General features: G+C 42.1%; 1 protein-coding gene and 1 long non-coding RNA gene across 6 annotated transcripts in view; one reads left to right on the top strand and one right to left on the bottom strand.

The window, feature by feature from the left end:
- scrn2 (secernin 2) overlaps window positions 1–17,406 on the top strand; it is a 30,107-nt gene extending 12,701 nt beyond the window's left edge. For 3 of the 5 annotated variants that reach the window (XM_039740831.1, XM_039740832.1, XM_039740830.1), the window contains exons 2-9: window positions 2,055–2,223; window positions 5,196–5,377; window positions 10,186–10,385; window positions 10,523–10,738; window positions 12,122–12,287; window positions 12,379–12,547; window positions 16,465–16,638; window positions 16,852–17,406. In XM_039740831.1, coding sequence (XP_039596765.1) covers window positions 2,056–2,223; window positions 5,196–5,377; window positions 10,186–10,385; window positions 10,523–10,738; window positions 12,122–12,287; window positions 12,379–12,547; window positions 16,465–16,632 — 1,269 coding nt within the window. In that variant the 5' untranslated portion in view covers window position 2,055 and the 3' untranslated portion in view covers window positions 16,633–16,638; window positions 16,852–17,406. Of the gene's footprint in view, window positions 1–1,743; window positions 1,878–2,054; window positions 2,224–5,195; window positions 5,378–10,185; window positions 10,386–10,522; window positions 10,739–12,121; window positions 12,288–12,378; window positions 12,548–16,464; window positions 16,708–16,851 lie in introns of those variants that run through there. The other 2 variants (XR_005631193.1, XM_039740829.1) reach the window with 2 other exon arrangements.
- LOC120518190 lies at window positions 15,827–24,434 on the bottom strand. The gene is made up of 3 exons (XR_005631194.1): window positions 24,349–24,434; window positions 23,593–23,695; window positions 15,827–16,042 (listed from the first exon to the last, which is right to left on the bottom strand). It is a non-coding gene; the product is annotated as an uncharacterized LOC120518190 (long non-coding RNA).
- Between the last annotated feature and the right edge of the window lie 17 nt (window positions 24,435–24,451).

The following is a 24,451-nucleotide window of genomic DNA, read 5'->3' as shown; positions in this document are numbered from 1 at the left end:
AATAATCTCACTCCATCTTATATTTCGGAATGTCTGACACCTTACATTCAAAGTCGTAACCTTAGATCTTCAAATGAGGGTCTGCTTAGAATTCCAAGAGCTAAACTTAAAAGAAGTGGTGAGGCGGCCTTTTGCTGTTATGCACCTAAAATCTGGATTAGCCTGCCAAGAGGAATTCACCAGGTTTTAAAAAACTGCTGAAAACACATTACTTTAACATGGCTTTCCCATAACTTCATTTTAATTTAATCCTGATGCTTTGTATATTTAATTAATTATCATTACTGTTCATGGTGGCTCCAAAATCCGTACTGACCCCTACTCTCCCCTCTGTTCTTTTTCCGGTTTTCTGCTGTGGCGACCTGCGCCACCACTACCTAATCAAAGCACCGTGCTGTCCATACATTGATGGATTAAAGTCGAGAGGTCCACATGACCATCATCATCAAGTCCTTCCATGAGAACCCTAAATACAATGAGGACTGATTATTTATGTTAAGTAAAATGCCTAGAGGGGGCTGGGTGGTCTCGTGACCTCAGAACCCCTGAAGAGAAAGTAGGGGTTAGCACGGATTTTGAATATGAGTACCGTGAATAATAATGATAATTAATTGAATATAGTGAGCATCAGGATTAAACTAAGATGAAGCGATGAGAAAGCCATGTTAAAGTAATGTGTTGTTAGCAGTTTTTAAAGTGTATTAGCCTGGTGAATTTCTATCGGTCAGCTATTCCAGATTTTAAGTGCAGAACAGCAGAAGTTCACCTGCCTCACCACTTCTTTTAAGTTTAGATCTTGGAATTCTAAGCAGACACTCATTTGAAGATCTAAGGTTACGATTTGGAGTGTAAGATGTAAGACATTCCGAAATATAAGATGGAGCGAGATTATTTAAGGCTTTGTAAACTATAAGCGCCTTGTTGCATTTTTATTGAAACGAATGATGTATGCGCTGTAAGATGCCATCTACTTTCCTAATTATACAGTGTATAAAAAATAATAAAATAATGCCATTCATTTATTACTAAAGCAGCTTAAACCAATTCATAGTTATGGAAGTCAGTGCCTGTCCAGTTTTGGGTGGAGTACCATTGACCTGCAATGGTGTATGTGCTCATGATGCCACAGGCGCTTCTGAAGAGCTCATCCACCTGAAGCTCTGCATGCTCAGGCCCGGCCAGTACTTGGATGGGAGACCAACTAGGAAAAAGCTTGGGTTGCTGCTGGAAGAGTTGTGGGTGAGGCCAGCAGGGGGCGCTTACCCTGCAGTCTTAATGTGGATATCAATGCCCCCAGCAGCCATCGCATCATCCAGGTGGATGCTACACATTAGAGGTGTTTGAGGTGGCTCCACACTTCCTTTGTAAAGCACTTTGAGTAGTGAGAAAAGTGCTATATAAATGTAAGGAATTATTATTACCTTGACTAAATGTTTCTTTTTTTTCATAGTAGCAAACACAACACTTTTTCTTTTCTACTTTCTCTCTTCTCCTCTACACCTCCCAGGCGAACTTTGTCCTTCTACCAGTCGACTCCAACTCGCAGAGTGATTTCCTTTATCAGTGACCTGGAAATACTTCCAGTGCTAGGGCATATCCTCTTGGAAGTACTTCTGGGTCAAGCAGAACTTCCTGTAAGGGAGCATAAACCCATGTGGCTCCTCCTGGTGGCACCCAGAGTACCCAACAGGGCTGCTCCATGGCACCACAATTCCCAGCACGCCCTGCAGGTGATCATTTGGGTACTGAAACCCAGGGATGCTGCCATCTATGGTATGGAGTCCTCCCCGACTGTTCCATGATGTTGTCCTTCTGGTGAATCTCATGGTAAAGAGAGGAAGTCTGGTACCTTTTCTTTCTCCTGGCCTTCCAGTCAGGTAATGCCAGCCCAGGGGTGCTGTCCATGACACTAAATAATCCTAAATAACAACACACAAGTTAAATGTTTCTAGTCATATTTAATAAACTGAAAACAACTTCAATTTCATCTTCATTACAAGCCCTCCAGTATAGTGCTGAGCCCCTTTTCTTTTCCCTCTTCTCTCTCTTTCTAGGATGAGCACTGATATTGAACCCTCTTCCTGTGATTGCTTTGTGGCCCTCCCGCCAGGATCGGCAGGCGACTACGTTATTTTTGGGAAGAATTCGGATCGGCCGGAGGATGAAGTTCAGGAGGTTGTTTATTTTCCAGCTGCCTCTTATGAGCCGGGGTCGACAGTCGAGGTGAGTGTCTGAGGGAGGAATCCTGAAGTGACCATCCAAGGGTCTCATGTAAATCTTGTTTACACTCGGAAATGTGAGTAAGCCATTTCTTAGGCAAAAGTCAGGATTTATAAAACATGAACTTGGCAAGTTACGGCAAGAGAATGAAGTGAATGGAAAATCTGGTTTCACCAGTGTTGTGCAAGTTCACAGTTCACACAGATTAAAATGAATAAATTCACGTTCATTGTTTACCAGTTCAGTTTTGAACTCGTTCATGTTCAGTTCATTTTGTATTTTTTAAGGAGTGAGAATAAATGACCCATGAGTTTACTTTTTTCAATTTTGGATGCCTTATATTAGGCTTTACAGTGTTTTTGAATCAGATACAATAATTATAAAGAGTTTTTTTATTTAAACACACTTTGTTGAGTTTTACCCAGCAACAAACACATATAACCATATATGCTAATATCCTCCGTGTCAAAAAGAAATCAAATAGAAGCAAGTATGCCTATAAATTACCGCTCTATTTCCAACCGTGTGACTGTGGAACCAGCGAACTAACCTGTTTGTGTAATATATTGCATGTTTGACAGGGAAAAATATAAAGTGGCCTGGTGAAGTCCAACGTTTTCCTAAAAGTGAAAGCGGAGCTTCACCGTGTGCTCGCGTCGGCGGGGGTGCAGCTTAAGCACAAGCAGGCAGTCACAGACAGTGCCTATTTGATTTGACATCATTTTTTCCGAATACAAATAAATGGCAAAAAATTTGTACGAAAATAAGTATTTGTAAAAATCCACAATTTGTGCTGATCCGAATACCGTATTCAGATTCGGCTCCACCCCAACATTGAGTAAGGCAAAACGTTTCATCGTTTCGAGTTCTTCACTTGCAAATACGTTACGTTAAGTTCACCGTCCTTAGGAAGATTAACTTGTTCAATGAAGGCGCTCTTCAGAAGTTGAGTTTATGCACAACACTGGATTTCATTGCATACTTCAGTAGCGCGTCGGTCACATTGCATTGTTCTTGAACTAACTATCGCTGGTAACTAACATGTTCTCTCAATACAGTTGTTTTCAGTGTTGGTAATAACGGCCAATGCATATGTTTAGTGGTAATTGCCTTAGTGTGTATTCTGCCTATTTTATTTTTACCACGCTTCTTATAACATCACCTGTTAGTTGTCTGGTGCAAATCTTGTAATCGATATTTAACCCACTTCCTGTTGTCCAAATGACTTGACATTTTGCACACTTACTCACTTCCGATGACAATACATGAATCAATAATCAGTTTCACTAATTGATCAATTCATCCATGTTAATTGAGAAATGAAATTTTCATTTGAAGAATAGTTTAAGATTTCACCAATAGATGGCGCTAGTAATTTACAAAATTATACTAAAACCTAAGACTAAAAAGTTGAAAATAATATATATATATATATATATATATATATATATATATATTATATTAAGTTAAAAAGTGAAAAAGTGTACTAAAAAGTAAAAACTAAGTCTGTCGTACTCACTCATAAAAGTGTGGGTGCTTTTCATCAATCGACATTCAGAAAACACTTCTTAAAATCTTAGCAAAAAGACTTATTTTTTCCTTTTTAGTACACTTTTTAATTTAATATAAGCGTGATTTTTAGAAGTATTTACAGTACAGGCCAAAAGTTTGGACACACCTCCTCATTCAATGTGTTTTCTTTATTTTCATGACCATTTACATTGGTAGATTCTCACTGAAGGCATCAAAAAAGGTGAAATAACTGAAAACATGTTTTATATTCTAGTTTCTTCAAAGTAGCCACCCTTTGCTCTGATTACTGCTTTGCACACTCTTGGCATTCTCTCGATGAGCTTCAACAGGTAGTCACCTGAAATGGTTTTCACTTCACAGGTGTGCCTTATCAGGGTTATTTAGTGGAATTTCTTGCTTTATCAATGGGGTTGGGACCAGCAGTTGTGTTGTGCAGAAGTCAGGTTAGTTGGACGATCATTTATTTTTCAACAGGACAATGACCCCAAACACACCTCCAGGCTGTGTAAGGGCTATTTGACCAAGAAGGAGAGTGATGGAGTGCTGTAAATGGTCATGAAAATAAAGAAAACACATTGAATGAGGAGATGTGTCCAAACTTTTGGCCTGTACTGTATTATATATATATATACAGGTATATATATATAGTGGTGTACAGCCGGGTCCAATGCCCGGCAGGGACACCCTTGCTGCATCTGTTCCAGGGGAGCAACCATGCGCAGCTCAGTACCTCCCCCGGGACGCTTGGTGGCAGCCTCCCTAAGGGACGGTGATCCCCCAGCCTGTCGCATGGCTCCATGGGAAATGGAGTCCTCCACAGCCTGGTTGGGGGCTCGGATGGCCGCTAGGGGGAGCTGCATGGAATTAGCAGTCTGGCTGGACAATTCTTCAGCCCCACCCGGAGGTGCAATCAGGACCAGGTGATCAAGCCGTGGGTTATAAAAAGGGCCAGCCACCACCACTCAAAGAGCCAGAGTCGGGTGGAGGAGGACTAAGCTTGAGGAGGAGTGGTGGTAAAGGAGAAGAGAGTGTTTTGTTGTGTAATTGTGCTTTTGGGACTGTGTTGGTCTGTGTGGCACGGGGAAGACGTGTCCCACAGCTGAAGAATTAATAAAGCCTTTGTGTTCATTTTGTACGTGCCTCTGCATCAGTCTGTGCCGGGTCTATATATATATATATATATAAAAAGGGTTTGCTGTGTGTTGTATGACATGACTAGCAATGGCAGTGCCAGCTCTTTTGGAGGATGTCACTAATGACAGTCTAAAGTATGTTTTCAGGCATCACAATGATTTTGTGTCTCATAATGATGACTGGCTTATAAGCCGATTTAGACTTCCTAGTAGACACTGGCGAATCTGACCTGGCATCACAATAGAGAGATTGTCTCCTGGCACACATGGCACTTAAGTGACAGCCAGTCTCTAACTTTGTCCTTCTAGTGCACCTACATTGAAATTGAGCAGGCTGAGACAACACATGCAGTGATCCTGAGTCGACCTTCCTGGCTTTGGGGGGCCGAGATGGGAGCCAACGAACATGGCGTCTGTATTGGGAATGAAGCTGTCTGGACAAAAGTGCCTGTGATGGATGAGGAAGCCCTGCTTGGCATGGATCTGGTCAGGTAATCCACTGACTTGCTGTTGTGCATTTGTGGTTATTATTAAACTTATGATATACATTTTTCCAAGGGTTTATAATTTTTTATTTGTGAACTACTGTTTTTAGTTTTATGTTTTGACCAGCACAGATTCTAAAAATAACATTGTTTTCCCCAGAAGGCTTTGTTTTTGAATCATTTACCATTTTGTTTTAAAATGTTGCTACAACACATCTTTGCCATTTTGAATGACTGTGGCTAAGATGCAGCAGCAGGTTGCTAGGGGTGTGTTCACGGAAGCCATGTTGCATGACATCATCAGTGCAACCATATTTAATGCTGTGTTCACATGAGTGTTGCGTGGTATACTGGTTCTGAAAAAGTACCAAAAAACCTCATTTTTAAAATGTCTTGGTACCAGAAGTAAATTGTTTCTTTCTCCTTTCACACATCACAATTATTTGTAGATCGGCGTGATCAGAACTCCACAGGATCCCTCAATCCCAACCTAATCAAACAGAATTTTTTATATTTATATTAATGTGCAAAACACAGGAAAACAAATCCTGGTCATATGAGCTCCAAATACTATGTCAGGCGAAGACCACACACTGCTCATCACCTGCCTACTACCATCCCTACGGTGAAGCATGGCGGTGGCGGCATCATCCAGTGGGGGTGCTTCTCAGTGGCAGGAACAGGATTAGTGGTCAGAACTGAGGGAAGGGAGAATGCAGCCAAACACAGAGAGGTTCTTGAAGAAAAGCTGCCCCAGAGTGTAGACCACCTCAGACTGGGGCGACGGTTCTCTTTTCAGCATGACATTGATCTGAAACATACAGCCAAGACAACACTGAGTGGCCAAGCCAAAGCCCAGCCTTAAACCCCATAGAATATCTATAGAAAGACCTGAAGATGGCAGTTTACACACAATATATATATATATATATATATATATATATATATATAGTGAACCCTCGTTTATCACGGTTAATCCGTTCCAGACTCTACAGTGATAAATGAATTTTTGCGAAGTAGGATTCTTTATTTATAAATCGAATATTTTCGCAGTTAGAGTCTAGAAAACCTGTTTACGACCTTCTAAATACGTTTTTTAACATTATTAGAGCCCTCTAGACATGAAATAACACCCTTTAGTCACCATTACACTCATATTACCCAATATATTAGACAAAATAAGAGAAAATAAGACATATTAGACGTTACAAATATCATATTATTACTAGGCTCACCCACCTTTTAAGGCGACCGACTTTTATCCTCAATTTTTGTGCGCTCCATGTGTACATCAGGCATGTAAGTGTAGGGAATGAGAACATCAAAGTGCCCATTCATAACATCTCCCGAAAACCTAAGTTTTTTTTATCCCCTCAAGTGCCTGTCCAAAGTCGTACAATGTCAGCCCGAATCTGTACCGCTAAAGACGGAGTTTCATGCACTAAATAAGCTATAGATGAGAATAAGCAAGCACCATCTCCCCTGATATTTACTACGCGGTGAGGCATTTGTACTCCATCAACATTAATTATTTCCAGAGACATAATTTTGTCTATTTTACCAGCGCATCGCGCACAAAAGCAAGGGAACGATGAGAGCACCAGAACTCTGCTCACATCTCGTCGCTTCGTACCTCAAGCCGCAAGTAGTAAGTCTGTAATAAGCGGAATACCGCTACGCTTTGCACTCACGGGACGGAAGGACAATCCCGAACGCTTTTATATAGTAGATTATTGTACTGTACATTTAATTGCACACAACCACTAACCTATAAAGGCACAACCTCAGTAGGAGAGTCTCTAGAGGTGGTGCAGTATCTTCAGCAGGTGCGTTGTTGTCTTCTTCCGCTGAAGGAGTACTAGGAGTAGGCAGTGGATGTCTGGGTGCGCGGCTAAAGAACATCTTGATAGGCAGTTGCTGGCGCTGTCTTTTCATATGCGTGAGGCGGGTTTTGTAGGGTATTGCCATCTTTAATCATATCCAAGAGTTTCACCTTCTCCTGGATAGTAAGCATCTTCCTCCGGCTCAGTTTTATTGTCAGAAGGCTTAGAAAAGCAGCACGTTTAGGAGCCATCGTGGGGCTTAGATAAAAGTTCTCAGAAAGCGTGTGCGTAGTGACGTAAGCGTGTATGAGAAAAAAATCGTGATAGAGTGAAGCCGCGAAAGTCAAAGCGTGATATAGAGAGGGATCACTGTATGTATATATATATATATATATATATATATATTGTGCAAATAATGGGGGCTGTACCACTCCCCAAACCTGGGTACGACAGGCATGGAGGCACAAGTGTAAAGCCACCGCATAGTTTATTCTTTTTCTTGTCTTTTCAGTACACTGTGCACAGATCAACAACAAATAATGCTCAGTCCCTTCTCTCTTTCCTCCTCTCTTTCTCTTTCTCTCTCTCTTTCTCTTCTCTGCTGCCTCCATTCCACCAGAGCTTTGTCCTCCACCTCCCGACTGTGGCTTTGAATGGAGTGAGGTGGCCTCCTTTATGGTATACACGGATCCTCTTCTGGCAGCACTTCTGGGTGTAGCGGAAATGCTGCAGTCCAGGGCTCCGGGACTCTCCAGGCACCCCCTGTTGGTGGCCGCGGGCCCCAGCAGGGTTGACCTTCCAAGCTCCAACCTTGAGGTTGCCATCTCGTGTTCCAGGGGGAGGTATTCATATGGACATGTCCTCTCCCCCGGTCCTTCCATCAGAAGGGTGCCCTGACTGGGCAAGGCCCCCCGGCTGTCTGCCACTATATATATATATATATATATATATATATATATATATATATATATATATATATATATATATATATATATACTAGCTGTCTCCCACAGCTCTCCCAACATAGTAGTGAAACAGGGCAAACTTAACGTACAAAATTTTAAATAAAAAAAAATATAGAATTCTGGGCAAACATTAGGTAGGTACGCTCCAGCATCAAACGTTGGCACTGTATCTGATTGTGTTCAGCTCTGATGGGAGAGCGTTCTCCGCGTGGGGAGAAAAGCATGTGGCTGTGATATCTCTGCCAATCACTAGGGCCCCGCCCACTTTCCCCTCCCCTCGGCCTGCAGCCTCTCTGTCAGATTTCCGTGAATAAATCGGTACCAAAAACGAACTATGATACTTAGCGCAATGAGAGAAGTTGCAAAATCAAACAGAATGTTCAAGCAAAATATAGAAAAAAACCCACTCTAAATCCGTTAAGTATAGGGTGGTCCAGATATAACTATACAATTTTCATTACACTATAACTTATTAAGTTTATTACTTAGAAAATCACCCGAAAAATCCCAGACCATCGAAAAGTGAGCGAACTGACAACATGAAGAATCGTTTTTGCGCTGAACTGGAATCGTCCCCACATAAATCAAAGTCATCCAGATGATCTGGGTCTGCATAATTAGATCTGGACCACTCTGTAGTGCTCGCGTGAAAAGTAGACAGATGTTGGCTTATATATATATATATATATATATATATATATATATATATATATATATATATATATATATATATAATATTTTTAATTTTTTTCCAGGGACCACCTAGAATTTTAATTTTCAAGCTTTTAGGTCAGGTATACCCATCATGCCCACTGGCACCCATGTCTATCCTTGGCCAATTACAGGTATATGAGCCCCTGCAGAGAACTCAGGAAGTGCTCCACATGGGTGTAAAGGAACTCTTTGTTGCTGTTTCCATAACATAATTGTTTTTTTTTTTTTACAAGTCTGGCTTGTTGCGCCAAAGCTTAACCCCTATAAACTGAACGACTGGCAGATCGCCCTTTGTCTGGTCTCTACCCTTAGACCTGTCTGGCTTGGGTGGTCCTTCCAGGAGCACATAACTTCCACCAGCATGGCTCTTTAGGTCATTGAGGCACTCAAGCTCCCAAACTACGGCAAGGTGGCGATCCATTGGGAAAGTTTCAAGCTTTTAGGGTGACCCAAACTCTCCTGGAGCCCTTTGTATTTCACACTTTGACTCTCTCTTCTTGACTTTTATGACTCTCTTTTTCGACTGCGAATTTTGCATCATGTTTTACTTTTGGGGCAGCACGGTGGCGCAGTGGGTAGCGCTGCTGCCTCGCAGTTAGGAGACCTGTGTTCACTTCCCAGGTCCTCCCTGTGTGGAGCTTGCATGTTCTCCCCGTGTCTGCGTGGGTTTCCTCCCACAGTCCAAAGACATGCAGGTTAGGTCAATTGGCGATCCTAAATTGTCCCTAGTGTGTGCTTGGTGAGTGAGTGTGTGTGTGTGTGCCCTGCAGTGGTCTGGCACCCTGCCCGGGGTTTGTTTCCTGCCTTGCACCCTGTGTTGGCTGGGATTGGCTCCAGCAGACCCCCGTAACCCTGTGGTTAGGATATAGCGGGTTGGATGATGGATGAATGTTTTGCTTTTGGTGGCTCGGTTGATTTGCCTTCCCCTAAATGACTCCTGGCTTTAATATCAACAATCCTTTTGAATCTGAGTCTACAAAGCTCTTCCTCCCAATCCAGGTTACTGTTTGTCCTTTTGGACTCAGCACTTTGTTATCACTGTTGCTGATAATGAGGTCAACATGGATTCAGGTGTCATTTCTTATATTTGTGGGTGATTTTATCTCTAAGCAGAAGATCTTCTATTGTCCCGCTAACTTTGGTCCCTTTTTTTGGTCAACAGTTGGAAAATGGGGGCCTCCATGCTGGTCTGTATTTTCATGATCAAATACTTAGATGGCCACTTCTCTTTCAGTTCTTACATAGTCTGACAGACTTTACAGAAGTGTATTCCACTGATGCTCGATGCTCTCCATTTTTATGTGCTTTCCAGGCTGGCTCTGGAGCGTGGAAGCTCTGCCAAGGAGGCTTTGGATGTTATTGTCAACCTCTTGCAATGCTATGGTCAAGGGGGCAATTGCCGGGAAGTGATGACCCCATTCAGCTATCACAACACTTTTCTGCTAGTGGACCGTCGGGAGGCCTGGGTACTAGAGACTGCTGGACATTTGTGGGCTGCACAGAAAATTAATGGTATGCTTCACCTGGATAGAAGAGTCCTTTCTTGTAAACTTTGTGTTTTCTCTCATTTCTCAGGTATCATGGAGGTTAATATTAATGTAAAATTCTGTTCTGGTCTGTTTGTTTTTTTGATTTTTGTTTCTGAGAAGATGGTGTGAAGAACATCTCGAACCAGCTGACAATCGGGACAGAGATTACCACTGAACACCCTGAGCTTCGGAGCTTCGCACAAAGCCATGGCTGGTGGGATGGGGAGACAGAATTCAGCTTCTCTCAGGTGTATTCGCTGGAGAACCCACCAGCCAGGATGGAGGCAGCCAAGAGACGCTACCATGGAGGCCAGGAGTTGCTCAACATACACTGTGGTAGTCCAGATTGTTGCCTAATTTCTGCTCACAAGCATCAGCAGTGCCTGGAGTTTGGTCAGTTTTGTGGGATTACTCTTTAGCGTCAGTGGGATCTGCTATTGTGCAGCAAGGGCTACACAATGATGTTTAGTGTGAGGTCCTAACAGGTTTTCTGGGAGGACTTCCCTTCTTGAAGCAACTGCAGACATTACAAAAGGCCCAAAAGTGTCATCCAGAGTTGCTACAGCTGATAGAAACTCACCAATAGGGTCCTAAATTAGTGTCTTAACAGATCAATAGGGACTGCCCTGAGGGCTTCAGTGTACCCTGAGACAGTCCTGGTTGAAGTCTTTATGGAGCACTAGGCTGATGGGGAGGTCCCCTCAGTGTCCCAGAGTGTTTGCCCCTTGAGTTACCAAAATGGTTCCCCTTGGTGTCCTCAGGGCATATTCAGTAGTATTAGGCTTCCAGATCACACTCTTTCATAAATGGAACCCCAAGGAGGTTGCCTGTGTCATATAATGGATTGATTGTCTATGCCCTAAATTGGAGTACTAGAAGAGTCGCAGAGTTCGCTGAGAATCATCCAGTGTGGTCCTGGAGTTAGATCACAGTTGGAATCCCTGATTGGTAGGTACTACCAGAAGTACTCTGCTTGGTCCTCTAGAGGTGCCACAGATAACCAGATGGGATCTTAGAAGAAAAAGGACATCCAAGATCCAAGTGAGCTCATCTTTAGGGTTCCAGGGCAATGAGATTACTGGACCTCATCAGCAGAGTCAATGAAAAACTGTAGTGGCTCCAAAAATCACACATTTGGCGCGCAGGAGCATTAAGGGATGAAAGGGTCATTGGGGATTCCCAATGAGCTTTAATAGAATGGTTTACCCGGACTTCATTAATTGATCCCTCATGAGATCCTTGCACTGTGATTATCTGAAGGATTAATAAATCCCAGTCTGGTATAACCCCAAAGCAGCAAAGACTTGTGGGAGCTTTTCTAGTGTCGTCTAATAGGAATTAGAAGAGTATTTGTCAGAAGCTGCTAAATAGGTCAGTAGATGAGGAGGGGCAGAGGCTGCTGGGAGAGCTTAGCAGAAACCTACCAGTGGGATCTACAACCAATAGAGACTACCGAGAATCCTTAACTGGGCATTCATAGTAGTAATAGTAACAGGGCCTGCAAGGAACATTCTAGAGGTGTCTGTCAGCAGAAAGGCCCAAAAGACTCCAGCTGAGTAGGGTGTTGGAGGTGCTCATAGTTGCAATTCTAGATCAGTAAAGTGCTCTTTAGTTGATTTCCAAACAAGTACTTCTGGAACATATTAATTTAAAATAAGTTGGAGGAGAGAAGTTGCGATATACTCCTCACATATAGCCTCCTTGGATCTCCTTTTGTAGGCTCCATGACATTGAAGACCATGATGGAGATATTGCGGGATGAAGCTAGTGGAATCTGCATGGATTCAGGTGGATTTCGCACCACTGGCAGCATGGTGTCCATTCTGCCTCAGGACTCCTCTCTACCTTGTGTGCACTTCTTCACTGCTACCCCAAATCCATCCTGGTAAGAACTTGAGCATCTGTGATGGTCATTCAAATTGGCATCTCAAATCTCTCCACTAATTTACTCTACTCTCCTCTTCTGCCAATTACAGTTCTGTGTTTAAACCGTTTATCTTTACGGATTCACCAACTCCAGTCCTGCAAACCATCTCTCCAAAGTATGGAGCACATGACCCAGTGAAGAAAAAGCCACGGTTCCAGAATAGTGTGGACAGGCGTCATGAGCTTTACCTAGCACATCAGGCAGCGTTCAAAGGCTCAGTAAGTGTGGCATGGTGCTGGACAAATTGACAAACTGCACCTACCTCTTACAAAACACATTTTGCATATGTCTGTTTATATAGTGCCTTTTATAATTTGATATTTATAATAGAGCTATATTGATACCAGTGTTGCCTTTATTATCTGTTTATATAGTGCCTGTCACATCACTTTATCTATCTATCCATCCATTTTCCAACCCGCTGAATCCGAACACAGGGTCACGGGGGTCTGCTGGAGCCAATCCCAGCCAACACAGGGCACACGACAGGAACCAATCCCGGGCAGGGTGCCAACCCACCGCAGGACACACACAAACACACCCACACACCAAGCACACACTAGGGCCAATGTAGAATCGCCAGTCCACCTAACCCACATGGGACTGTGGGAGGAAACTGGAGCGCCCGGAGGAAACCCACGCAGACACAGGGAGAACATGCAGACTCCACGCAGGGAGGACCAGGGAAGCGAACCCGGGTCTCCTAACTGCGAGGCAGCAGCGCTACCACTGCGCCACCGTGCCGCCCTATCTATCTATCTATCGATTATATAGTGCCATACATATCTATCTATTTATTAAATTGTGCCGTATCTATCTATCTATCTATCTATCTGTCATATAGTGCCTTTCATTATCTATCTATCTATCTATCTATCTATCTATCATATAGTGTTGTCTGTCCAGTGCCTTTCATATCTGTCTGTCACTTAATGGCATAGTGCTTTTATTCTTTATCTACGACAGTATCTGTTGGCTAATTTACTGTAGAGCATCTTTCACACCAATCTAAATGCTTATTTATTACGTAGTGCCTTTATTCTTTGCCTATTTATCATGTAGTGACTGTCACTTGCATCTGTTTACTGTTGGGTGGTGCGGCTATAGTGAATTCCAAAGCGAAAACAGAATAAATGAGAAATAACTGGGAAATGCATCATCAAGGAATGAGCCAAACTGGGAGTCAAAAAATTATTTTATCAAAGTAAATAACACAATTAAGAAGTCACAGTTAAAAAACATGAGCAAAAGATTTGTTAGCCAGAAAGTCAAGAAAATAAAGTTTTTTCAATCACAAGCTCAGATACCCTGGAACTGCTGATGATGGCCTTTAACTTTTTGCCCAGCAGATGTCACAAATAAGTGCATATTCCAAGGAATTCTGGGAAGGATTTTTCAATGGAGATGGTCTGTAGTACTAGGGTGTTGTACAGTGTTACTCATTATGGATGCAGTGAGAAGTCAAGCAAAATGAGACCTTTTATTGGCTAACCAAACATATTACAATATGCAAGCTTCTGTATTACATTTTGCCTGAAAGATTAATATCATTTTGGACCCAAATCTTTAAATGCCTTTCAGACAGCCTGGGTGTCACAATCCCTCCTAATCCACTAACATTGTTGTTTGGTGGGCTCACAGATGGGCTTAAAGTGGAGAAGGACAAACAAACTGTGATTGCCTTTACTACACTACTGGCACGTTGACTTATCTTACTCAACTGGAAGAATCCTAACCCTCCTATTCTAAGTCAGTGGGTTACTGATGTTATATACTATTTGAAACTGGAAAAAATCACATTTTTTAGAGGATCTGTGCAAAACATTTTCAAAACCTGGCAGGATCTGATCAATAACATTTTTGAATAAGCATTTAATCTTTTATATTAATTTATTAACATATCTACTTGCTTATTTTTATTAGTTTAAAGTTCTTCTCTGGTGGCCTAGCTCTTTCTCCTGAGTTAGGGTTGATTTGTTTCGAACCTAGTTTTGTTAAAGTTGATTTGCTTGTATCAATAAAATGCTTAAGAAAATAAAAAATAAAGAAAGCTGGGATCCACAGTAGTAATTTCTTTTCTAAATTTAAATAAATCAGTCATGTCTAATTATAATCTCTGCTTAAACTGAAAAGGTTCTACTCCTTCTCTCTCTCTTCATAGTGCACACCTCTTAGTCGCTCTCCAGCAGACTTTCTCTAGTGCTACTTTGTCTTTTTTGTAATATGGAGATCAAAACTGCACGCAGTAGTCCAGCTGTGAGGCATCACTAGAGTGAAAATGACAAGTCTTCTCTATTGTGCATGCACAGATAACAGAACTAACTACACTGACTCGGAAAGAGATGGTGAGGATTTGATGTAAGGACCAGGAGAAAGACAGAAGTCAAACCAAAACCGAGGTCAAATCCAGAAAAGCAATCGATCAGATCCTATTAAATGAAACAGCTAACTAGACTCGTAAACCACAAGACAGAAACGAAGTTCGAAATACCGACAGAGAAGAATTCAAAGAGTTTTATTGCACACGATTAGAGGTTTACCCATCAATCTCTGATATAGAAGCCATTCTAAATATGGTTGCATCAAAGACGTCATGCATGTTATGCTTTCCGGAAAACTCTGGAAAGGATCGCAAAATTAAACATGGTGCTGCAGAGAAATGATCATAAATCTGAACTTCCTAAAACTGCTATTAAATGGGAAAGTGATGATATATTTATATCTTGGACCCAAAACAAACTCCAATTAGATGTTGTGAAATGATCCGACTCTACACACTCAAAAAGGTTTGGGGGCAGCCACCCGTGTAGATAGATAGATAGATACTTTATTAATCCCAAGGGGAAATTCACATAATCCAGCAGCAGTATACTGATACAAAGAAACAATATTAAATTAAATAGTAATAAAAATGAAAAGAATTAAAATAAAATTAATGTTCGCATTTACTCCCCCGGGTGGAATTGAAGAGTCGCATAGTGTGGGGGAGGAACGATCTCTTTAGTCTGTCAGTGGAACAGGACAGTGACAAAAGTCTGTCACTGAAGCTACTCCTCTGTCTGGAGATGATCCTGTTAAGTGGATGCAGTGGATTCTTCATGATTGACAGGAGTTTGCTTAATGCCCGTCGTTCTGCCACAGATGTTAAACTGTCCAACTTTAATCCTACAATGGAGCCTGCCTTCTTAACAAGTTTGTCCAGGCGTGAGGCGTCTTTCATCTTTATGCTGCCACCCCAGCACACCACCGCGTAAAAGAGGGCACTCGCCACAACCGTCAGGTAGAACATCTGCAGCATCTTACTGCAGATGTTGAAGGATGCCAACCTTCTCAGAAAGTATATTCTGCTCTGAGCTTTCTTACATAGAGCATCAGTATTGGCAGTCCAGTCCAATTTGTCATCCAGCTGCACTCCCAGATATTTATAGGTATGCACCCTCTGCACACAGTCACCTCTGATGATCACAGGGTCCATGAGGGGCCTGGGCCTCCTAAAATCCACCACCAGCTCCTTGGTCTTGCTGGTGTTAAGGTGTATTGTCCCTGGCTGCAATGAGTTTTGAAAAAGTAGACAGAAGTGTCTTTGATGGTTTCCAAAAGTGATCTGAGTTCAGGTTGTAAAGAGGCTACGACCAGAAGTGACATCATCCTAGGCGTTGGAACCGGAAGTGATGTCTTCAGGGATGAGTCAGACAGGCTTTCCCACGTCTGGTCTGCAGAGACAACATAAGACGGTTTAGCGCACCCCGCCACCTCCTGGCCTGGTGTGGAATTACCTTCATTTGGTCCATACAATGTCCTCCTACTCGCACGTGCGTGACAATGTATACCCCATTATGTATGTCTGGGGAAACCCAACATGAATTAATAAAGTAACACAAACAAAATGAAACAGAACGTGTGCCCACTAGCCTCACCCGACAACATTTGCTGGTGCTGAAACCAGGATAGGCTTCTTAGCCCTGCATAGGGCTACTTTTTCATGTGCCACCCTGTATCATGTGCATTTCTTGGGTACCTTCAACATCTATCTGGATATCTCTGTTATTTATATAGTTCATTTCTTATATGTGTCAGGATAAACCTATTTATTCCAAAGTGCCTCTCACATCTGTCTCTACTCCTCATGTTTCAGGAGCATCGCCAGATTTTGCTCCGCACCTTGCAGCAGCTGGAGGAGCAGTGCTTGGAGGACATCATGCAGATGCTGGCAAAGGGTGTCGCCCCCGAGGGAGAGGAGGTGGCTGACCTTTTCTTTGATTGTGTGGACACAGAGATCAAGTTCTATCAGTTATACCAGTAGAAGCCAGTAGGTAACCCCGACACCAATCTCTCCCTGAATGTGAAGTCTTTGAAGTGGCATTATGTAGGACAAAAGGTGCCAAAGATGGTTTTGTATTCCACAAAGAGTTATTTAATTCACAGTTGTTAACAAATATACTCTGTGCAGTCTTCAACAAGATGCACATTCTTACAAGCTAGCAACCTCATGGTTGCCTGATATTTTATTTTGCCTCAACAGAGCCAACGTCTATGGGCGTTCTGAATTCGGAAGTCTAGGTATGAACCAGGCCTGGATATGGCGCTAGGTAATCACAAAGCACACTTGATATACCCACCCTTACGTTCACGCACAACGGAGTCTCCAGTCAATGGTAGCATGTGCTTGAGCATTGGCAAGAAGCCTATGAGAACATGTGAAGAAGCCTATGGGGACACAAGTAAAGTCCACAAAGAAGACACTCCAGATGGGAATCGAACTGGACTGAAGTGATCGCCCATACCTGTGAACTTCCACATAGTGAACAAAACATCTTCTTTCGATTTTTAAAAATGTTTCTGATATGTTATGGTTTTTGGAATTAGGAACTTTTTCTGGTTAAAAACAATATTTGATATAATGTCAAATTCATAAAAATCTTAACTCTTATAAAAAGATGTTTGTGTGATTACATCTGCAGGCATAGAAGGTCTCTTTACATAATGGCAAAAAGGATATTTTCTGTGTGTGCTCCATCTGCAAGTGATTTAATAAAAGAATATATTGAAAAATAAATATAATGGATGTGAAAAGATTGCATACCATGTCAGACACTGTTTTCAATGGTGATCATACCGACTACGCTATTAGACAGTAAAAAACACTGATCCCATATTACTGTCCTTTTACCAGAAATTAAAGGATAATCTTGGCTAATAATCTATATACATATATATACAGGGTGGTCCAGATCTAATTATGCAGATCCAGATCGTCTGGATGACTTTGATTTATGCGGGGACGATTCCAGTTTGGCGCAAAGACGATTCTTCATGTCGTCAGTTCGCACACTTCTCGATGGTCCAGGATTTTTCGGGTGATTTTCTATGTAATAAACATAATACTTTATAGCGTAATGAAAATTGCATAATTAGATCTGGACCACCATATATATATATATATATATATATATATATATATAGTGCATCTGGAAAGTATTCACAGCGCATCACTTTTTCCACATTTTGTTATGTTACAGCCTTATTCCAAAATGGATTAAATTCATTTTTTTCCTCAGAATTCTACACACAACACCCCATAATGACAACGTGAAAAAAGTTTACTTGAGATTTTTGCAAATGTATTAAAAATAAAAAAATTGAGAAAGCACATGTGCATAAGTATTCACAGCCTTTGCCATGAAGCTCAAAACTGAGCTCAGGTGCATCCTGTTTCCCCTGATCATCCTTGAGATGTTTCTGCAGCTTCATTGGACTCCACCTGTGGTAAATTCAGTTGGTTGGACATGATTTGGAAAGGCACACACCTGCCTATAGAAGGTCCCACAGTTGACAGTTCATGTCAGAGCACAAACCAAGCATGAAGTCAAAGGAATTGCCTGTAGACCTCCGAGACAGGATTGTCTCGAGGCACAAATCTGGGGAAGGTTACAGAAACATTTCTGCTGCTTTGAAGGTCCCAATGAGCACAGTGGCCTCCATCATCCGCAAGTGGAAGAAGTTCGAAACCATCAGGACTCTTCCTAGAGCTGGCCGGCCATCTAAACTGAGCGATCGGGGGAGAAGGGCCTTAGTCAGGGAGGTGACCAAGAACTCGATGGTCACTCTGTCAGAGCTCCAGAGGTCCTTTGTGGAGAGAGAAGAAACTTCAAGAAGGACAACCATCTCTGCAGCAATCCACCAATCAGGCCTGTATGGTAGAGTGGCCAGACAGAAGCCACTCCTTAGTAAAAGGCACATGGCAGCCCGCCTGGAGTTTGCCAAAAGGCACATGAAGGACTCTCAGACCATGAGAAACAAAATTCTCTGGTCTGATGAGACAGGGAAACGTCACGGCGTCACGTTTGGAGGAAACCAGGCACCGCTCATCACCAGGCCAATACCATCCCTACAGTGAAGCATGGTGGTGGCAGCATCATGAAAACCTGCTCCAGAGCGCTCTTGACCTCAGACTGGGGCGATGGTTCATCTTTCAGCAGGACAACGACCCTAAGCACACAGCCAAGATATCAAAGGAGTGGCCCAGCCAGTGCCCAGACTTGAATCCGATTGAACATCTCTGGAGAGATCTTGAAATGGCTGTGCACCGACGCTTCCCATCCAACCTGATGGAGCTTGAGAGGTGCTGCAAAGAGGACTGGGTGAAACTGGCCAAGGATAGGTGTGCCATGATTGTGGCATCATATTCAAAAAGACTTGAGGCTGTAATTGCTGCCAAAGGTGCATCGATAAAGTATTGATCAAAGGCTGTGAATACTTATGTACAAGTGATTTCTCAGTTTTTTTATTTTTAATAAATTTGCAAAAACCTCAAGTTAACTTTGTTCACGTTGTCATTATGGGGTGTTGTGTGTAGAATTCTGAGGAAAAAAATGAATTTAATCCATTTTGGAATAAGGCTGTAATATAACAAAATGTGGAAAAAGTGATGCGCTGTGAATACCTTCCGTATGCATTGTATACATACAGTGGACCCTTGACTTACAAACTCAATTCGCTCGCGAGGGCTGGTTGTAACTCAAGTTGGTTGTAAGTCAAGACTATTTTTCCCATAAGAAATAATGGAAATACCCATAGTGTGTTCCGAACCTCCCACAGTAACACTTAATTAACCTTTTCATAATAAAAAAGGGTTGTATAATGTGCATAATTTACCAAAAACACCAATACTTTTTCTAATGTACTAACCAAAAAGTTATAAAAAGTGCCTAGCCTACCAGAAACAACAATTTCATACAGTACTCGCCATTTAAATTGACATCTTTGGCTTGCAGGAAGGGAGGATGAGGAGAATGAAATGGAAGGTGGTTATTGTTTGAAAGGAGAGCCCTCTTCCATAAGAACATCAGGAGATGGTGGATTTTGACATGCTGTACATATTAGCGAGATTGATCACACGAACGCCACTCTCATATTTCTGCACAATTTCCTTCTTCGTTTCCATTGTGATCGCTTTCTTTACCTTCATTACCATCTCTTCCTTCCTTAGCTTCTTTTCTAGTTTCTTTGGGGCCATTTTGTTAGCAATTATCAAAATAAATTATATAAATAACTGCACTGACCAAAATTACGTCTACACACACACATATCTGGGCTCCGACTTATACTTATGAACGCTCTCGGCTGTTTGTTTACAATCGCACACGCGGATACACGTGACCACATTCGCGTTGTAACTCAAGATGTTGGTCGTAATTCAAAGCAAAAATTTTGGTCGTAAACCAATTTGTTCGCATGTCAGGCTGGTCATATATCGAGGGTCAACTGTATATATATAGTGAAGGATACCGGGGCATCAGCAAGCCCCAAACACGAACACACAAAGAGTCCCAGGTTCAAATAATAGAAGGTTTATTTAATTCACCTCCATTAAGTATCACTAACACTAAAAATACAAGTTTCTCATAAGTTTCCTTATGAGGAGGATTTAGGAGTCATAGTGGACTCCAAGCTATCAACTTCCCAACAGTGTTCAGAAGCCATTAAGAAGGCTAACAGAATGTTACGATATATAGCACAGTGTGTGGAGTACAAGTCCAAGGAGGTTCTGCTCAACCTTTATAATGCACTGGTGAGGCCTCATCTGGAGTCCTGGGTGCAGTTTTGGTCTCCAGGCTACATAAAGGACATAGCAGCGCTAGAAAAGGTCCAGAGAAGAGCGACTAGGCTGATTCCAGGTCTACAATTAAATTGAATTATGAGGAAAGATTAAAAGAGCTGAGCCTTTACAGTTTAAGCAAAAGAAGTTTAAGAGGTGACATGATTGAAGTGTTTAAAATTATGAAGGGAATTAGTACAGTGGATCGAGACTGGTATTTCAAAATGAGCTCATCAAGAACACGGGGACACAGTTGGAAACTTGTTACGGGTAAATTTCGCACAAACATTAGGAAGTTTTTTTTTACACAAAGAACGATAGACACTTGGAATAAGCTACCAAGTAGTGTGGTAGACAGTAAGACGTTAGGGACTTTCAAAATTCAACTTGATGTTTTCTTGCAGGAAGCAAGTGGATAGGACTGGCGAGCTTTGTTGGGCTGAATGGCCTGTTCTCGTCTAGATTGTTCTAATGTTCCTATCTATCCTTAATTTTCTCACCACCGCACTGCCCTCCTCCAGTCAAGTGTGGCCTCTCTACCTCCCAGTTCTGACTTGCCTGAAAATGGAAGTGCAGTCCCTTTTATTACAGACCCGGGAGTACTTCCGGAGCCAGGGTGATTGCCAATGGAAGCACTCCCTTGGTCACACAGAAGTGAATTATAACAGGGAGCTTGTCTCCCTGCAGTGCACTCATGTGGGCTGCCCTGCCAGACTACATTTCTTGGCATGCCCTGCTGGCTTACCACTGGGCACATATATCTGGGGCTGCTGCCATCTAGTGTGCTGGGGGAGAAAATAGCCCCCAGCGACATCTTTCCTTTTCAGTGGGATGTCCATCCATTTCTTCCGGTCCTTCCTTCTGGGTCTGATCCCTTTCTCCTCCCCGGCCAGGATGGCCTTCTGCCTGTTAGTAGCCTCCCGTCCAGGTAAGGAACCATCCCCTCTTCTGGCCAGGATGCCCGTCCAGCCCCAGTGGCATCTACAAAATATATATCTTTTGTGTTTTTCTTCAGTCAAGTCACTCGGTTATAATGGGATAATGTTTTGATTTGGGAAAATGGTTCAAGGGATTACAACATAAGTAGGCAAAGAATCAGAGAGAAGAGACTTCTATTTTATTTACTTAATCAACTATAATAATCAAACACATATAATGCAGACATACAAAACAAAACAATACTTACAGACATATAAAAAGACCCAGAGCCATCATCCCAGACCAGTAGACTGAGGGGGCCCGCTTGTCAGTCTTGTCAGAGGACCAACTCATTTGCCTTTTTTAAATACCGGGCGGTGCGCGCTGTCCCCACGGTTGAGCCTCCAAAGAAACTGAGGGCGAAACCTTCCCTTATATACTAATTGAGCGTCCTTCCCCAAAGCGGCTTACGTGCAAGCAGTGTATACAGAAGTGATTAGTTTCAGCACACACACCTTTCCACGGGACGCGGTGTTGTTTTGCACTTGGTCCTGATGATGACGACACCTGGTACCAAAAGGCACACAAAAATAAGAATTGCGTAGTGAAGCCCCTCGAAGTGAAAAACAAGTCAGCATAACCTTGGCTGTATCTTTAGAACATTCCCGGCTGTTTCTCCCAAAACATTAGTAATGCAGCTGGGTTTCGCGCTGAGCGACCAACGCCCATCTGCTCTCTTTAAAAAAATCCTTCCATTACAGATAAATTTGGAATCTTAGGGTATCATGTTGCATGTGTACTGACTCAAGGCAACACTGTGAAAAAATGGGATCAGAGTAAAAGACAGAGAGGCGTGATTGTGTTGGTTTGGACATGTGCAGAGGAGAGATGCTGGGTATATTGGGAGAAGGATGCTAAGGACAGAGTTGCAAGGGAAAAGGAACAGATGAAGGCCTAAGAGAAGGTTTATGGATGTGGTGAGAGAGGACATGCAGGTGATGGGGGTTACAGAACAAGATGACGAGGACAGAAAGATATGGAAGAAGATGATCCGCTGTGGCGACCGAAAGAAAGAAGAAGAAGGCAAAGTCAGTACCAAAGGACAGCCGAGCAATTGTCAAAAAATACGAATGCTAATCCAAATGTCTGTAGCCAGAAAAAATAAACAGTAAGCCAGACAGAGAAAGTAGCCAAGCAAAATCAAACTGAGAATCCAATTATCGGCTGTTCTGGAAACCTTTGAGGCGACCTTTATGCCGGCACTCTGGATTATGTCACATGTCACACTCACCCTGGGGCTGTTGGGAAGGATCACCATGGCAACGACAGATGCTGATCAACAAAAAGCCAGCATCTAATAAACAAAATGATGTTGCAATAAGACATATTAAAACTTTTAACTTTTTAACCATTGGGAATTTAATGAAACCTATGTGATATTCATACTCCTCGTGGTTCAAAACTTTAACATCCAAGAAAACCACGTACTCAACAACCATAGAGAAGGCATACAATTAAAAAGAATATTACTCATTATAACACAGTGGTCTTGAGAGCCATTTTATATAAATGTCAGCCGCAATTTTACATCAGAAGACTTTCAAATGAATATTAGAGGCCTCTGTATGCATTAGGAAAATGGCTGGTCTTCTATGTGTTCTACTAAGAGATGGAAAACAGCAGACCGCAAAGGCAAAAAATGACAGGTCTGTAGATGAAATGTGAATCGAGAAATGACTATATAGTCAAGACAAGGAAATCGATCCTAATAAACGTCAAAACGCAAATACTAATCAGAGTTAAAGTTATTCAGTTGTCAAATGTTTGGTGCATTGAATCTGCAATCTGAAACTCTTTGAAAAGTTAGCAAAACTAGTTACAACTGGACAACGAATTCAGTACATCACTGACATATAAACCGCCAGCCTGACTACATCAATTGGTGCAGCTTCTGAGGTCTGTTGCCTAGCAACCACAGTCGCATCCATGTACAAAAAAAAAAAAAGTAAATAAACAAAATGATGCCACAGTAAATTCAAAATAAATAATTTGTTTTATCATCCACAAGTGCTTTTTAACCAAAGTATGGGATGGGATTTTTTTTTCTGAAACCAGGAAAAGCATTGTGTGCCCCATCTACCTTTAATAATTGGTGTCTGAGTATACGGGTGTCCATCTGATTGCTATGTGTCTTTAATTCCAACAGGTGGTGCATCACAAACATTAGTATTTATAAAATGCATTTACCTTTTTAAATGAAAATCATCATGTAAATGTTCATACGTGAACACGCCTCGAACCGTCAACCACAAATTCCACCAGCTTGTGTGTTACATTTCCGTCCTGCAGTCTAGAATGAGACAGTTAAAAACATGAAGGCAATGCTGTCAGCAACGTCTGCAATAAAATGAAACAGTGAGTACAATGGCACAAAACCATTATTCACTGCAGCAGAAATAGAATCCTAGTCACAATTTAATACTTCGGAGCTGCAAAGTACCCTGCAGCCCCCCTTGGAATCCATCTCAGGCAGTCCGTAGCCAGGTAGCTGCCCAATTTCCAAGAACCTTAAGGCCTACCAGAAGTTACCACGATCTTCTTGCGCCTTAATAAGGATTTCTTATTCTTATGAGAACAAGCATAATACTATTAATATCCACATTTTAAGACAATCTTATATTTTAATGAATCAAGAAAAAGAACACACAGTGCCAGTACTCAGACCCCGTCACTTTCTGCAGTTTGTTACGTTGCAGCCTTATGTTAAAATCGTTTAATTTTTGGTAACAGTTAAGGATTTTGTAGATGGAATGGAAACTGTAATTTTACTGTAGCAGAAATCCTATAAACGGTTATATGAGCGGTGCATTCTGCCTACTTCATGCAGAATACTATATTATACTCATAACCTCTTTCGGCTACGTTATGCTGGGGTCTTTCTCTGTTAAAGGTTTCTTCCAGGGGGAGGTCCAAGTTGAAGCTGCCAATAAAGTCTAGCATTACCTCGAGCGGTATAACAGGAAGCACACACTTGTGTCGGACTCGAGACGTGCCAGTTTCCCGCTTTGGCACCTCGCAGTCAGTTCCGGTTTATTCCCCTCCGCGC

The sequence above is a fragment of the Polypterus senegalus genome, chromosome 17 (genome assembly GCF_016835505.1).
Source record: "Polypterus senegalus isolate Bchr_013 chromosome 17, ASM1683550v1, whole genome shotgun sequence".
In the NCBI taxonomy this organism is placed as follows: domain Eukaryota; kingdom Metazoa; phylum Chordata; class Cladistia; order Polypteriformes; family Polypteridae; genus Polypterus; species Polypterus senegalus.
The sequence above is the reverse complement of the archived record's forward strand: the minus strand, read 5'-3'. Positions and strand labels throughout refer to the sequence as shown.